Source organism: Coloeus monedula (genome assembly GCF_965178545.1).
Source record: "Coloeus monedula genome assembly, chromosome: 27".
Taxonomy (NCBI): Eukaryota; Metazoa; Chordata; class Aves; order Passeriformes; family Corvidae; genus Coloeus; species Coloeus monedula.
In genome coordinates, this window is record NC_138807.1 from 1829939 (window position 1) to 1846261 (window position 16323).

A 16323-nucleotide genomic window follows, 5' to 3' on the forward strand; every position below is an offset into this window, starting at 1 on the left:
GGAGTCTGGCACGGGCAGGGGGTCCTGCAGCAGCACCCCCTGCCCACAGCAGAGCCCTCGTGGGGTGCAGCACGAGGCCAGGCCCGGAGCGGGCAGTGGCTGCCAGCAGGGAAGAGGTTACAAGGCGGGGAAAGCTGCCTGCTCAATAATTAAATAAATATCAGCGATCAATAAGCACAATGCAAAGGCAGAGCCGCAGTGGTCGTGCTGTGGGCAAGGGGGGGGGGGGTTCCTGAATCTCCCCCCTGTGGCCATACCGGCTGTTCGGGGGGAGATTTCGGGGACGCCTCGCTCGCCTGCACCGTGGGCCCTGGCACGGCCACCCTGCCGCGTGCCGCCAGACCATGGTGGCGTGGCCTGGGGTGACACCAGTGTCCCCCCGCAGGGCTCGGGGCTCACCCTCGTCACCCTGACACCTCGGTGGGGACTGGCATCGCCCCTCGCCTCGGATACCGAGAGGGTGCCCCCCACATCCTGCCGCGCACGACCCCCCCTGCCCTCTCGCCCGCCAGCGCGGCGTGGCACGGCCGGGTGCACATTGTCCCAAACTTGGAGGATTTTGAACAAAAAGCCTGTGCCCCCCCCACCCGTTGCACCCCACCATGTGCAGCTAGGCTGGGGGGGGGGGAAGGAAAAGTTTCACGCTACGCAAGAGGCAGCACGGCCGAGCCCGAGCCTGCAGCGCCGAGCCCCCCCCCGGCTCCCCGAACCCACCGAGGACCCCCTGCACCCCACGGTGTCCCCCCTCGCCCCCAAAGCCGGCGGCTTCCCCGCACCACCCACCTCTGGGCGCAGCGAACAAAAAATAAAACCCAAACCACAACGCAATCTTCCAACCCCCCACGCCCCAAGTGAAAGTGAAGGCTGAAAAAACCCAAAAAGCACCAGAAACACCATAAAAAAACCCTGCAAAAGGCGAAGGAGGGGGACAAGAGGGGAACGCGGCTCCTCTGAGCAGCCCTGCACGGCCCCAACCCGCCTTTCTCTGTTATGATTATTTTTAGGGAGGGGGGTGTTGCTTTTTCTTGGGTTTTCTTGTTTTTTTCTTATTTTTTTTTGTATTGCAACTGTTAAAGTCTGTTGCGGCGAAAGGAGCAAATTGGGGGGGGACGCGGGGGGGTCCCGGTTACCTGGGTCAGGCAGAGAGGAGACGAATACATCCCGAGCCGTGCTGGGAAAGTGCCTAATTGCAGGGCTGAGACTCGAGGCGTAAAAGTTACTGAGTCATTTCGGAGGCTGGAGCAGTCCGGGCGTTTTTTCTCTCTCTCTCCTCCGGAGCGGCTCTGCGGGGCCCGGGGGGGGGCAGCCGGGCACGGGGGGGCGGCCCCGCGGGAGGGGGGGCCGAGGAGGAAATAAAAAGATTCCAACTTCCACCCCCCCGCCAAAAAACTAAAAAAAAAAAAAAAAAAAAAAACCCCAACAAACCAAAACAAACCAACCCTAAAAAAAAAAAAAAATTAAAAATAAAAAGCAAAATTTCCCCCCCCCTTGGAAAATAAAGCTCTTTTTTGTTGTTGTTGTTGTTTGTCTGGGGGTTTTGGGGGGGCGGTTTAAAGAGGCAGAAGGGTCATCCTCGCCCCGGGGGGGGTCGGGGGTCCGCACCCAGCCTGCAGGCACGGGCGGCGGGGAAGTTAGAAGGGAAGCGGCTCCATCCGAGACCCGGGCAGCGGAGAGAGAGAGAGGAAAGAAAGAATGAGAAAATGAAAAAAAAAAAAAAAAAAAGACGGAAAAAAAAAAAAAAGGAGCGAGGAATGAAGTGACGTTATGAAAAAAGCCCATCCCAAAATATTACATCCCATTTAAAGATGTAGGAACCCCCTTTGGCTCGCAGGGCCGAGGCGCTGCGGGGCGGGGGGGGGCGGGGGAGGGACGGGGCCCCCCTTGGGACAGCGAATCCCCCCTCGCCCCGGCGCGGCCAGCGCCGAGCGCGCCCGGCTTTGCGTGTTTTGGGGGTTTTATTTTTTATTTATTTTTTTAACTCAACGGAGCCAATCCAGCGATGGGAGAGAAAAAACCCTGCAGATTCATGTGCAACTTCTGGGCAGCGGCCCCGGCGCGGGGGGGGCAGTGGTGTTACCCCCCGCACCCAGCCCCGGGGCGGGGGGGCCGCCCCGCCGGCCCCGCGCTGCCCCCGCCGCACCGCGCTCATCCCGCGGAGACGCTCATTCCGCCCCCCTCCCCGCGTTATTTAACGACCGGCAGCATCGCGGTGTCACGGGGCGGGGGGAAAGCGCCACGGGCAGCCCCCCCCCCCCCATGGCCCCGGGGAGCCCCGCAACCCCCCCCGCACAAAGAGAGCAGGAGATTAAAAATGCGGAGCCTGCGCCCGGCAAACTCCAAACCGCAAGTTCTCACTCCGCACCCCCCCGGCCCCGGCCGATCGCGGGCGCTAATGACGCTAATTAGAGAGCGCGCGGGGAGCGCCACGGGCGGAACACAAAGGGGATCCCCGGGCACCTCCCGGGCCGGGGGGGCCGCGCCCCGCTCCCCTCCCGCACCGGGGGTCGCCGCTCCCTTCAAGGACCTGGCCCGCAGCGCGGCCGCTCCCGGCGCGGGGCCGCGGCTCCAGCGCTGTCTCTCTGCCCCCCAAAAAGAAGAAAACCGCTTTTTTTGGCCTTTTTTTTTTTCCCCCCTTCTGTGGGGACGAGCCCCCGCAGCGCCTCTCCCCGCACAACTGATTTTCACTCTCAACTTCTGCCGGCCCCCGCGGCCAATCCCCGCCGGGGGTTGGGGTTCACCCCGCACACTCCCCCCGCAGGGACATCCCCGTCCCCGCGGGATGCGGCGGCTCCGCGCAAACTTGGCCGGGCGGGCCCGCTTCCCGCATCCCGCATCCTCCGGGGCGGCTCGGGCCGCGCCGCCGCGCTACCGCCGTGGCCTGGCAGGAGGAGAAGCGGGAGAAGCCCCGCACAGCGGGGCCGGGGGAAATGTTTTTATTCTCACATCGAGGACGGTGATTCCCCCCCTCCCTCCCCGGTACGGGCAGGGCGGCCCCGCGCAGCGCGGACTTGAGCGCGACCCTCCCGGGCGTCACTTCCAAGTTCAAGTCGGTGCGGCTGGCGGCCTCTCCGCCCCTTTTTTAGCGGCCATTTTCAGCTCCATCCAGCCCTCCGCGGGCTGCGGAGGCTCCCCCCGCGCCGCGCCGCGACCTCCCCGCCGGGCGGCTCCCGCCGCCGCCTCCGCCCCCCGGTACCGCGGGGCGGGTGGGCAGGGGGAGGAGAGACGGCGGCAGCTTCCCCCCGCCCGCCCCCGCCGCCCCGCGCCCCCCCCGCCCTGACACCGTATTAAACTCGCCCCGCCGCCCCCTCCCCGGCAGCAACTTTTGCTCGTGGGGGCACCCGCAAACACACGCACACGGGGGGGGGTGAAGGGGAGGGGGGGGAAGTAGAAGAGAAAACGAAAGTGTCATGGGACCTACCATCGCCAAGTGCAATTAACGGGCTCCAAGTTGCTGCGAAGCGCAAAGCAAAGAGGATGGATGGGCTGGTTTGGGATTTTGGTCTAAAACGTGTGTTTTCCACCGCGCCGAAGGAGGAGAAAAAAAAAACCGCTGCCCCGCGAAAGAATTAAAAAATTAAAAACCCAATAATAATAATAATAATAACAATGATGGTAATTATAATAAAAGTCCTCCGAGGCCAGCGGCAGAGCACAGTGTCCCCCGCGGGCGGTCACCCTCGCTCCGGCTCCGTCGCGCTGCCGGGGGCCATGCTCCGGGCGGGGGGCCGGGCTGCGGGGCGGGGGGCGCGGGGCGGCGGTGACGGGCGGCGGGAGCGCGGGGCCCGCGCCCGGCCCGGCCTTGTGCGCTGCGGGGGTGGCGGGGCAGGGGGATGGCAGGGGGGGGTGCGATGGGTATTTTTGGAAGGCAAGCAAAATAATATTTTCTAAAAATTAAAAAAAAAAAAAATTAAAAAAAAATAAAAATAAAGCCCGGGAGCGGGGCGGGCGGGCGGCGCCTACGGCAGAGCAGCGCGGGCATCCCCCCCGCGCCCCCCCGGCGCAGCCCCACTCCGGCCGGGCACGGCTCCTCCTCGCAGCCCGCAGCGCCCCGGCCCCATCGCCGCCGCCCCCGCCTCCTCCTCCTCCTCCTCTGCCTCCTCCCTTCGCCCGGGGCACCGGCGGCGTTGCGGCGGGGACGCTCCCGGTGCGGGGGCGGGGAGGGAGGAGGAGGAGGAGGGAGAGAAGGAGGTGGAGGAGGAGGAGGAAGGCTCCGGCCCCGCTCGCCCGGCAGCGCGACGGCGGCCCCCGGATGGTGCGGGTAGGTGGCGGGGGCTGCGGCGCGGCCCCCCCGGGGCCGGCTGGCTGCGGGGCCGCCCCTCCGGCCCTGCCCGGCGCGGGGGGGGGCGCTGGGGGGGGCGCGGCCCCGGTGCGGAGCTACCGCAGCGCGGGGAGGAGCCGCGGGCAGCGCCGGGCCCACCGCCCGCCCCCGCCCCGGGCATCCCCCGGGCACCCCCGGCCCCGCGCAGCCCTGGCCGCCAGCCCCCAGCCCGGGCATCCCCATGGCACGCACGGCCCCGGCCCCGGCCCCGGCCCCGCACCGCGGACACTCGGCCTCACCCCCATCCCCGGCGCACGGACGCCCCTCGGCACCCCCGGTGCGGACACCCCCCGGTCACCCCGATCCCCCGGGTACGGACACTCCGCTGGTCACCCCAATCCCCTGGTTGCGGACACCCTGGCGGTCACCCCGGTGCCCCAGGTGTGGACACCCCCGTGGTCAACCCCTGCCACCCCTATTCCCGGAGGCAGAAGCCCCCCCATGTCAGCCCCGCGCCACCCCCACCTCCGGGTGTAGACACCTGCCCTGGTCAACCTCGTTGCCACCCCCCTGTCCCTGGGGGCAGACACCCCCCCGGCTGTGTCACCCCCCGACTCCAGCCCTCTCGAGCATCCTCCATCCCTGCCCCTCCATCCCCTGCGGGGTTCCCCACCCATCCCTGCTCCCCCAGCCTTCCCTTCACCCCTTCCCCAGGAACACCCCCGGATTCCCCCCCATCTTTTAAAGCCAGAGGCCTCTTTGCGCCCGGGGCTGGGGGGTTTGGGGGCTTTGCCCCCTCCCCAGTCCCACTCAAAAGTTGGCAGCGACTCAGGCACTGGGTTTGGTCCGGGACCGGCGAAGGGCGTGTGTGGGGGGAGAGCGATTCCCTCCTTTCTATTGACCCCTTTTGTGTCTGGACCTGGATTTTTAACCCTTGTTATCGAGTAATCCTTTAATCTCTTAATCCTTTCAAATAACCATATTTTTCTACAGGAAGGCAAGAAAAATTAGATATTTTTTCAGTTTGCTGAGGGCCGAAGCGTGCACCATGTGCCTGGATTTTTCGGCACGCTCCGTAGTCCTGAACAAACAGGAACATAATCTCTGTCTGCCTTGAGCTCAAATGGTTTCAATGTGATAAATAATATGCTAAATAATTTATTATATATTTAAAAAATAAAATTAAAGCAAACTTCTCAGTCATTCCACTAGTTTTTATTCCATGATTTTCTCTCTCTTTTTTATATATATTTTTTTTTGGGGGGGTACTCTGAGCCTGATCATTTTTACAAGGGCTCAGCTCAAATTTAGCAGGGATTTTGGATACACTGGAGGTTTATTTTGTCCATCCCCCGTATCCCCTTTGCCTGCTAAACCCACCACATGCATACCAAGATACTGGATGTTAATTTGTACGTTCACAGGGTATTGTATTATCCTGTATATATCTATATTCTGTATGTGCATATATTTACTGAGTTATTTGTCAGACACAAGTACGGCCATCGGCCTTATGGAAATGAGATCTAATTTTATTCCAGCTGTCTATAAAAAAAAAAAAGAAAAATTCTTTAAATTTAAAACCTCAAGAACTTTTTTCTTTAAGGGTTTTTTTTTTTTTTAATCACCATCTGCTCCCCCCAAAAAAGCCACTTCCCTGTTTTAAAGCTGAAAAAAAAAAAAAAGGCTGAAATGAGCAGTTCCCTCGCCTCGTCCCAGCTCCAGAAGCCTCGAGGAATGTAAACTCGGCGGTAACTCCGCTCGCAGAGCACAGTTTGCATTTTCTGCCCGGCCCTGAGCGCGATACGGCGCAAAAATAAACCCTGGGAAGAATTTGCCAATTTTTAACCGCTTCCAAGGCCGCTGTGGTGCCCGCTGGCAGCTCCCTCTCTCCTGCCAGGGTTTTATTTTTCTCCAGCGATTCCTCGTCTCCCCTGGCCCAGCGTGTTTTGGGGGGAACGTGGATATTTGGGTTCAGTCCGTGGGAGATTGCCCGGCCGTGCCAGGCTGGCGGTGCCAGGGCGGGCGAGGAGGGAAAATGGGAGAGAAAGAGCAGGGCTGGGATTTTATTTTCCCTTCTGCGAGGCCCTGGTGTGCAGGGTGATGGGGAAGGGGTTATTTATTTCTTAATGATAAAGAAGTTCTTTATTTATTATAAATAATTGTTTCTATTTATTTATAATAAATAAACAACTGCCGTAGTTATTTATTTTTGTAATGCTGTTAAAAGTATTTCCTGGGTGATTCAAAGCTGGGGCTGAAGGGCTGCTGCCCTTGGTTTTGAGACATCCCCGTGGGCTTCCACACCTTGTGTCCCCCCAAATTCATCCTGCAGTCTGTCCTCCCAAACTGATCCCATTTCTCCTCTGTCAGCGGGGACTCATCAGCACCGGCCGAGGGTGGAAGTAATTTCAGTGCAGTGAGTGGCACCTGTCCCCTGGCACTGGCAGGGCCAGAGGCAGAGCAAAGGGCACCCCAGATCCTGACTCCTCATCTGGAGGGTCACCCAGCCCCGGGGGTGCTGCAGGATTTGGGGTGCCATGGGCTGTGCTGCCCATGGGGCCGGAGAGCTGCCACCAAACCCTGCAGCAACCGTCCCCACTCCCCCCTGTTCACTGCAGCCCCCTCAGCCTGAACCCCAATTCCTAGTGTAAATCCCAGGCAGAAAAAGACTAAAAATACAAAAATCCTGATTTTTTTTGTGTTTCCAGGCTGCCTGTAAACGGCGTTTTGAGGATGGGGGTGGAATCCAAACCCAATTTAATTTTCCCGTGCAGGCCATCCCTGCTGCCTCAAATAAAACAAGAAGTGTGGGGCGGATTTGGGGCGCAGTTCTGTTTCTCCAAGTGTTTTTTCGCAAGCATTAAAGCCCGGAGGTGGAAGCTGAGTTACCCCAGTTCCAGGGAGTGGCTGGATCAGGCCCTTTGTTCATTCCTTGGGTTTTTATCCCGGCCTGTTCGTGGGCTCACGACCCCCCGTCTATAAAACCAGTGCTTGGAACAAGTGGAAAATTGTGGGGCCCCCCCTCAAAGCTGGATTTTATTTCTAAAGGGCATTTCATGGTTGATTTGTGCTGCTAAGACACCTCGATGCCAACTTTTGGGCTCAGCCAAGGGGGTGCAGATACCCGCGGAGCAGCACAGGGCTGGATGCCCCCCCATCGCCACGGGGAAACATCCCCCAGCCTCATTAACCCTTTTCTTGGGCTCATTTTTAGCATTTTTGCAGGTTTTTTTCCAAGGTCCCATTCTACTGGGCGCAACGGCACGGCCGAGCCACGTCCCTCTCTGGAAAGAGGGAGAGAAAGGGAAATAATCCATGTTGGGATAGTTTTGTTGCTGCCTTTCTTTGCTTTTAAAATAACTTTTAAGGAGAATATTCTGGTTTTGACCAGAATTTATTTACTTTATTCCTGCATATGGCTCTTGGCCTGGGTCCCAAACAGGCAGAGGTCTGGCCTGGCTCGATTCAAAGCCAAAACGTGCAATGAAAAGAGATTTTTTTTTCCTCCTTTTCTCTTTCTTTCTAAAGCAGGTTTTTAACTAGTCAAATTGTTGCTGATGAGGGGGGGATTTCAGCTTAAAAATTGCTAGCAGATTTCAGGGAATTATTCTGCAGGAATTTCAAGGGGTTTTAGGATTTTTGCTGTGGCTTTTTATTGGTTTTTTTGGCTGCAAGTTAAATGTAAAAAAAAAAAAAAAAAGAATCCCCAATTTTCCCCCCCAGTCTGTATTTTCTACATCATCTCAAACATCGCCTTTTCCCCCCGGGATATGTTGGAAACCAGCCCTCAAAGAGCTTGTGGAGCCCTCTCCCTGCTCTCACACCGCTCGGCACAGGGAACCATGACCTTACCGGAGCAAATCTCCCCCAAAATGACCCTAAAGCTTGGTTTTACATCAAAAAGGGGCTTTGGGGGGGGTTGCCAAATAGCTTCAAACACCACCACGGGGCCCATGGTGCTGCTGCTGCTTTCCCTGCTCTGTGCGCTTGGGCCAGGACTTTTGCAGCCACGTGTGGATGGAGGCACCAGGAATTCTTGCAAACACCGAAATTTCACTCATTAAAAAAAACCCCTCCCAACAACAACCAAACCCCAAATGCAACCAGGAAACGTTTCCTCACTCGTTTGTTTTTTTTTTTTTTTCTTTGTCCGCAAAAAGACATAAATCAAATCTGGCCACTCTCCCAGGGCGGGTTTGTCGTGTTGGTGTTGGGGAATTTGGGGAAATTTCTGGAGTGGGAGGAATGGCCCCGACTCTTTGTTCGGGGCGTGTGAATCCCAGTTTGGTTTTTGTCCCCTCCCTGCAGACAGAGCTGGCAGAGGGGGGTCCCCATGTCACCGTCACACTGCCACGGCAGCCCCTCGGCCCCTGCAGCTCCGTTTTGGGAGCAGGAGCACCTCAGTGCCGTGACCCCGGTGACATCCTCGGCACAGGGCTGTGGCTCTGCACCACCACACTGAGCCCAGCAGTGCCCCAGTGCCAGGGGAGCCCCCCCAAAATGTTTCCGTGTCAAGGGGAGCAGCACCCAGGGGTGGGGGGAGCACAAAAATCCCCCCAAATATGGCTTTGCTGGAGGGGAGGGCGGAGGAGCAGGGAAGCTTTGGGGAGCTGAAAGTGAAAGTGGCGGGCGGTGGGTGCGGCGAGCGCAGTGAGGTTTTGGGGACCCAGCTGGCGCCCTGTCCCCTGCGGGGGGGGTTCAGTCCCCAGGAGCTGGGCCTGGGGCGGGCAAAAGCAGCCGGTGGTGGTGTTTTGGAGCCCCTACAGAAGCGGGAAGGAATCCTGGGGGAATTTTAATCAGTTGCCAAAGCAAACAGAAGTGCAGGGAGGTAACGAGGTACCTGCTCCCGCCGCCGGATCCAGCACCTCCGGCTCGGCCCCAGCCCCCTTCCCACGGTGTGTGCCGGGCCCAGCACTCCAGGGCACTGCCAGGGGCAAACACGCTGGCAGCAGCAATGGAAAACCACCACTACCCAGTTGCACCAGTTCAACACTGGGGCCAGGTGTGGGGTTCACACTCCCAGCACAGCCCTGGAGCCCAGCGCTGGCCCCGGACCCTCCAGCGGCCCTTAGATGAGGCCTTTGCTGTGGTAGGAAATGGTTTCTCCGAGGATTTTGTTTGCCAGAGGAGAAAACTGGGCTGGAATTTGCAAGAAGAAAGTTTGAAGGGAATGGCAAAGAATTATTATATTAGTTTTCCAGAAGGAGCTTCCAACTGTGCCGGAGCACAGCGACGTGTCCCGGAGCGACACAAACTGGGGGAATACCCAAAAGGGATTTTGGGGAAAGAGTCCCTTTCCCGGGAAAAGTTTGGCAACTCGCAGACTCCATTGCCAGCCTCTGTCTGCAGCTAAACCAATTACTGCAGACAAATTGTCATGGACGCTCGCCTCGCCGAGCTCTCGGCCGCACAAAGGGCTCGGCTTTCCCTCCTCGCCTTCCGTCCTCACTCTCCCTCCTCGCCTTCCCTCCTCGCTTTCCCTCCTGGCCTTCCCTCCTCGCTTTCTCTCGTTTTCCCTCCCTTTCCCCCTTCCCTGCCACGATTTTATGAGAGAGGAAAATTACTCGGATGCTGAGCGTACTGTAAGTAATAAGGGCTTTGAAAATAGGCTCCTAATTAAAAATGATACCACCGCTCGTTTGTTTTTAAGCACATATTAAACTTTTTTTCCCTTCCCTGCTGCATTCAAATGTTGGGGTTGCTGGCTTGGGTCTTTTTTTGTGAAAACTGGCTTTCCATGCCGTGATTCTGGTTTGATTTGATTCCCCCCTTCTGCCCCCCCGCCCCCCCCGGGGTCTGCTTCGAATTAACGAAAGCCAAATCCAAGAAGCTGGAAAGGGATATTATAGAATTTTCCATGTCCTTATTATTTTTTTTATTAGCGGGACCAGGCAGCTCAGCAGAGCGGGGAGGGAAAATGGGGTTTGTGGTTGGGGGGGCTGCGTGAGGCACTGGTGGGGGGGCAGCAGCCCCCACCTGCAGCTCATGGACCACGGGCTTGGGGGGCTTGTGGCCAAAGTGTTTAGCACAGGCGCTTGAGGTGCACCAGAAGATGGGGTGTTCTGTCTGAATGTGGGGTTTGCAGGGTCACCCACTCTGCAGCACCCCAGGGTGGTGGTGGGGAACCCCCAGAGCTGGCGTGGCACCCGCGCCGCAGTGTCCCGGCATGCACCAGCCTGGGCACATGGAGCAGGCACCGAGGGATGCTGTGAACCTGCCGGAGGCTCCCTGGGGGATGTGGTGGCACTCAGGGGGTGTGGGTGCTGCTGGCTGTGACAGTGCCCCAAGGCCCAGGCATTGCCCCGCGGGCAGGTGCCCAGTGGGTGCTGCGAGACCCCGTGGGGTCAGTGCGCAGGGCCAGGCACCCTGGGCAGGGTGGGGGCCTTGGATAGCCATGGGAAGGGGGTACAGGGGCTTTTTCATGGTCCTGGTCCAGCCTTGGATCATAAAGCCCAAATTATGGCCGGGCCCGGGGCTGGGAGCTGCGCATTAACGAGCAGCGCGGGGACCAACAGCTCGGCTCCCCCACCTGCCCCGTGCCAGGGCGAGGGAGTTCGGTGGGTTTGGATTTGTTCCCTGCCTGTTTCGCACTCGGGGCACTCGGAGCAGGGCCTGGAGAGTTAACACCAGCCACGCCAGCTCTTGGCCGCCGGCACATGCTCTGCCCGGCCCTGAACCGCCGCCAGCTCCCGCTCCGGCAACAACAGCCCCCATTGTGTGCCAGGCGCCCTGCGCCAGCACCCAGCTGCCGCCCGGGCCGAGGGTGCAGCGCAGGGCCACAAGTGGACTTTGTATCCCCGCTTCGGGCTGCTGGGTGGTGCTTTTTTTTTTTTTTTTCTTTTTTTTTTCTTTTTTTTTTTTTTTTTTAATAGGAAGCAAGGAAAACAGGGCGTTCGGCTCCCGGCGTTTCGCCCAGCCGCTCTGCAGCGAGCCAGGAGGAAAATATTTTTTTAAAGACAATTGCTTGGCTCTTTTTTTGCCTTTTATTTTGCCTCTCTTTTTTTTGCCTTTATTTTTCATTTTTTTTGCCTTTCATTTTGCCTTTCATTTTGCTTTTTTGCCTTTCATTTTCCTTTTTTTTTTTTTGTCCTTTTGTTTTCTTTTTTCTTTTTACTTTCCCCCTCTTTTTTCTCTCTTTTTTTTTCCCTCCTGCTTTTTCCCCCCTTTTTCTGGTTTCTTGGGTCTCTCCCTATGGTGGCCCCGGATGCATCGCCTCCGAGGGGCTGTGTTTACCCAAGTGGCACCGTGTTTGTCACCGGGGCTGGCTTGCTCCGGTGTCTAAATCTGTGGTGGGAGGCACGTGACAGCGGGAGCAAACATCCTCCGCTGGCTGCCAGCGCCGGGGCTGCTCCTTCTCCCGTAGGATTGGGGCTGAAGCCTCCCAGCTGCTGCACCCGAACGCTGCCTTGGGGGCTCAGCCCAACCCTTCAGCTCTTTTGAGGTGAAGAAAGGGATCTGTGCTCCTGGGGCCCAAGGCAGGATGTGTCCCTGCTGTGCCATTCCCACGGAGTTGCAGGAGAATCACCAGGTCCCTCTGTGTTCTGAGCGGGGAAACCGAGGCACAGCTCCTTACTTGCAGGGGCAAATCAGACCCATGCGGGAGGATTTTCCTGAAGGTTTTTAAATCAACATTTAGGGCCTTTTGGGGTGAAGGCTGTTGCCGAGGCAGAGATAGGGGCTCTTGCACTGCACTCCTGGCTCCCGTGGCACTTTGGACGTGGGTGAGCTCTGCTTAAGGAGCATCCCTGGCTGAGCATGGCGGGTGGTGGGAAAGGTGCCCAGCCCAGGTATGGCAGCACGGAGCCCACGGGACCCGCAGGCTCTCACCGGAATGCCCGCGCTGGCACTCCCCACCTGCCCGGCCATCCTGGCTGTGCTCCCAGAGCAGGGAGGAGGAGGAAGGCAGCGTCACGGGCCGGGAAGCCGAGCCAAATCTCAGCCCAGTGATAATGTTGAACATTGATTTCTGTATTCCCCTTCCTCCGGCCTGGCAGGACTGTGGGGTGCACGGAGCCAACAGCTCCTGCAGCCGGAGCCTCCGTCGTGGGGCATCCTGCATCCATGTGTGCCCTGCATCCCAGCCAGCTCTGAGGCCCAGACCTGCCAGGGGGAACTTCAAGGCAAGAAGAGTCTCCAAATAAAGGGTATTTTGGAGGAATGGAGGCACCATTTCTGAATCCAGGGTGGTTTTGGCTGTGAGCAGGCCCTTCTGGGTGCTCTGCTGTGTTCGGCGTGTGCCAAACTGAGTCCCGAATCCCAGCCCTGCCCTGGGCTCCAGATAACCTGGACACCCCAAACACCCCTGACACCCTCCAGACACGCCCATGCTGCACCTGTGTCTGACACCGAGATGGGAGCAGGGCTGTGGGGAGCACAGTGGAGTCTCTGGGCTCCAAAGTGTCTCAAAAATGTGGGTTTCAGGTCACATTCCCAAATCCCTGGAGAGGACCCTGCAGCCCCAGCCTCCCGCACAGAGCATTGGTCTCTCCAGCCTGGTGCATCCCAGAGCTGCCAAGGTGCTGGTGCAGGTGTCACCCTGCTCCTGCCCCATCCTTCCACCAGCCATGGAGGGGCCACGGCAACACTGGCACCCCAGAGCAGCCCCGCAGCACCATCAACCCAGCTCCAGCCTCGGAGCTGGGAAGTCTGTCCCGAAACCAGTCCGACTAGAATAACTGGGAAGGCAACTGTGGTTTCTTTTCAGGAAAAAAGAGATCTCGAAAAAGAACTGAAACTGTTTTCATTTGGACAAAAATATTCCTAGACATTTTTCCACATTTTGCCAGCAAGAAAGAGCATTTGCTTTTCATTTTTCAATGGAAACCCAGAGAAATGTAATTGAAAATGATGTTTTCCCTGAGAAAGAAGAAAAAGGCAATTACTGTTAAAAATCCATTTTGGTAAAAACAAAGCAACTTGGTGAAAGAAAACCCTCCCCAAACCAGGCCTGGCCTGTGCTGACACGGTTCCCCCCGAGCTCTCATCCCGCTGGGGGCCGCACGCCGGGACCGGCCGATGGCCACTGGTCATCCTGACTCCCTCGGGTCCGGAACGGCCGGGAGCCGGGAATGGCCGGGAGCCGGGACCGGCCTGACAGCGGGAGTGGGACACAGCAGGACACCCCCACCATGTCCCACCACGTCCCCGCAGCCCGCCTGCATTTTGGAACGGGGTGTGAAGCAAACATGAGACGACCTCAAACACTCAGTCCCATGGTGCTTTTTGGAATAGTGATAATTAAATTCAGACTTTTTTCCTTTCAAAATGCCCTGGAAAAATCCAATCACTTTGCAAATCAAAATAAGCATTTCCAATTAATCCTCTAACTTGAACCACATGGCTTTTAGGGAACGCGGTTGCACTCTGCTGAGACGCTATTTTTAAACCGGTGACGGCTCCGGCGATGTTCTGAGCGTGCTGCAGACAGGCACGGCACAGCCCAGGCCGCCGGGGGCTGCCGGAGGGAGCTCGGGGGCACTTTGTTCCCCTCCCTGTCCCCCAGGTGTGCAGGTGCTGCCCCGTGGCCACCGCAAGGGCAGGTGACAACTCTTGCTGAACACCCGGTGGCTGCAGGGACACAGCTTGAGGCTTCCTGAGTTCAGCCTTCCCCCTCCGACAGTTGTGGCCATTGTTGCAGAGGAGCAGCCACAACCTCCTGCTCCCTCCAGCCAAGGGGTCCCAGCAGCAGCACCCCCAAATTCCTCCCCTGGGGGCTGAGGCTGCACAAACTCATCACAGGCTGGCTGGGCACTGGGGCTGTGCCAGGGACAGGGGTGGTTGCGGGGTGTGAGGACAGTGCCCATGTCACAAATGGAGCATGAGGACATTAAAGCCTCCCCCCAAACCCCTTCCTGGATTACTGCAGAAACTCTACCAGTGGGGAAAAGCCCTGCTTACGAGGCCACTTTGCCTGGCACCACTCCCAGGCCTGCCAGTGGGAGGAACTGGTGGCATACTGGGTCACCTTCCCCTTTGACACCTCTTTTATCCCTGGGGACAGGAGCCTTGAGCCCGTGGTGGGTGAGGGCACCCAGGTGAGGGATGAGGCCAGCTCCTGCCTCCCGGTCCCTGTCCTTGCCCCATTCCAGCAGTGGCATTTCTAGGGCCCCTCCATGGTGGTGCCAAGGTGGTGCTGAGCGGTGCCAGCTGCCACCCGCCAGGCCTGGGGGGTTATTTTTAGCCCTGGCTGGGGATTTGGGTGCTAAGCAGCCAGCACCTCACAAGCTGATTTGAGCACTAAGCTGAAAAGCTGGGGACGTGGCCAAGGCAGGCACGGATCCGGCCCCGGCCCCTACCTGCCCCCAGTGCTGGGGGAAGGGGCACCGAGCCCTCCGGGGAGGGGGTCACGGGCGAGCCTGAGGTGCTGTGGGGTGGCACCCCCATCCTGCTGCTTGTGCCCATCACCCTCCGGTGCCCAGTGTGCCAGGGGCAGTGCCACTGGGGGGAATGGGGGTGTTGGATCCCCTCCAGGCCGCGGGGGCTGGCTCTGGGAAATGCCGCCGTGGGCAGGGAGAGGCGGGAGCAGGCCCCAGCCAAAGTCAACTCAGCCACCGACGTTCCCAGGCTCCGTGTGCTGACGGATGCCCCAGTGCCCGGGGCCTGGGCAAGTGGGGTGCTATCCACCCCCCGCAAATCCTCCTCTTCCTCACACGTGTGCTCCTGCACGTGTTTTTCCCCTGGGACTGTTTTGGGAGCAGCCAGGAGCCTGCAGCATCCCCTTTCCTCAGGGGCTGAGGCTGTGGTGGGGCCAAGGGTTGGTTTGGCACCGCTTTGGGCACTGAGCCAGCACCTGGAGCTGGGGCCGTGGAGATGCTTGGGGCCTGTTTCATCCCACTGTGGGGATACTGTGGAGCACCCACATCATCTGTGCAGGGAAAAATTAGGGTGCTGAGCTGCTCTGGGAGCTGTGGCATAGGAGGGCCGGCAGGGCCAGATACTGGAGTGCTGAGAGCGCCCTTGGCCTCAGCCCAAAACTTCCTGCTGTGTCCCCAACCAGCTCCTTGTCACCTTCATCACCTCCTGCCCATTCCTCGTCCCCCATGCTGGGGTCTCCAGCAGCCAGGCTGCTGCTTGGGAAGGAGCCATTCCCCTGCGGACACCAGCATGGTGACAGGCTGTGGGTGGCCAGCACAGCGGGTGAATGGCAGAAGGGCTGACCTCGGCCTGTCCCCCTGTCGCCCCTCACCAGCTCTAGGGTGGTGCCCACTGCTCACAGAGCCCGCAGCCTCCCCGCCATGCCAGCTGGCTGCCAGCCCTGCCTGGCACTGGGGCCTGCCCGCTCCTGCCTGCACACGTCAGCGGCAGAGCTGGGCCCAGCCCTGGTGCTCAGCACCTGTGCCAAGGAGCGCAGCCTGACCCCGCCAGCACCGAGCCTGGCCCCGCACGCCACGCTCTGCTCTTGTACCCATGATGGGTCCGCTGCCCGCAGCAGGGCTGCGGCACCCAGCACCCGCCACGCCCAGGAATGGGCAGCATGGATCCAGCCAGCTCCGTTCCCCCTCCCGAGGGAGCCGCAGCATCTCCGGGCTGGTGGGTGTTTGGCAGACGGGTGCGGAGGCGGCTCTCGGCACTGTACCTGTGCCAAGCAGGCGTCTCCAAAACGCTGCAGATGCCAGCGGGGCATGGCTGGACCCCAGTGGTGGCCAGGGCTGCTGGGGGAGCTGATGGGGGGTGAGAGCGGGGACCAGCCCCAGCCCTGGGGGAGAAGGGCCCTTCCCTGGCACTGCCAGGGGGGGTTAGGGCTGTTCTGCGGGAGGAAGGAGGCGGCTGCGTGCGGCGTCCGGCCCTGCCGTGTGGGTTTCCCAAGCTGCTCGCCCTTCATTTCGGAGCTTATTAAGAGCTGGGCTTTGTCAATAAGGCACCATATAAAGCACATTGTTGTCTCTTAGCAACCTTAACTAGTTTAAGAAGAATTTTGTTTGGTTTTTTTTTTTCGGAATATAGAAGAAATGCACCAGGAAGCGGCTGCGCCAGCCGGGTTCATCCGGGAGCACCCGCTCTTCCCGCACGAGTCGGCGGCACAGCACAATGGCTTGGCCCCAGCTCCAGTCCCAGCTCCCGGC

General features: G+C 59.1%; 1 protein-coding gene across 4 annotated transcripts in view; it reads right to left on the reverse strand.

Annotated features, from left to right (window-relative positions):
- The window catches only part of NFIC (nuclear factor I C), a 39859-nt gene extending 35860 nt beyond the window's left edge, over window positions 1-3999 (reverse strand). For 2 of the 4 annotated variants that reach the window (XM_082297960.1, XM_082297959.1), the window contains exon 1: window positions 1131-1645. In XM_082297960.1, the coding sequence (XP_082154086.1) occupies window positions 1131-1160 (30 nt within the window). In that variant the 5' untranslated portion in view covers window positions 1161-1645. Of the gene's footprint in view, window positions 1-1130; window positions 1649-3418 lie in introns of those variants that run through there. The other 2 variants (XM_082297958.1, XM_082297957.1) reach the window with 2 other exon arrangements.
- Window positions 4000-16323: the final 12324 nt, after the last annotated feature.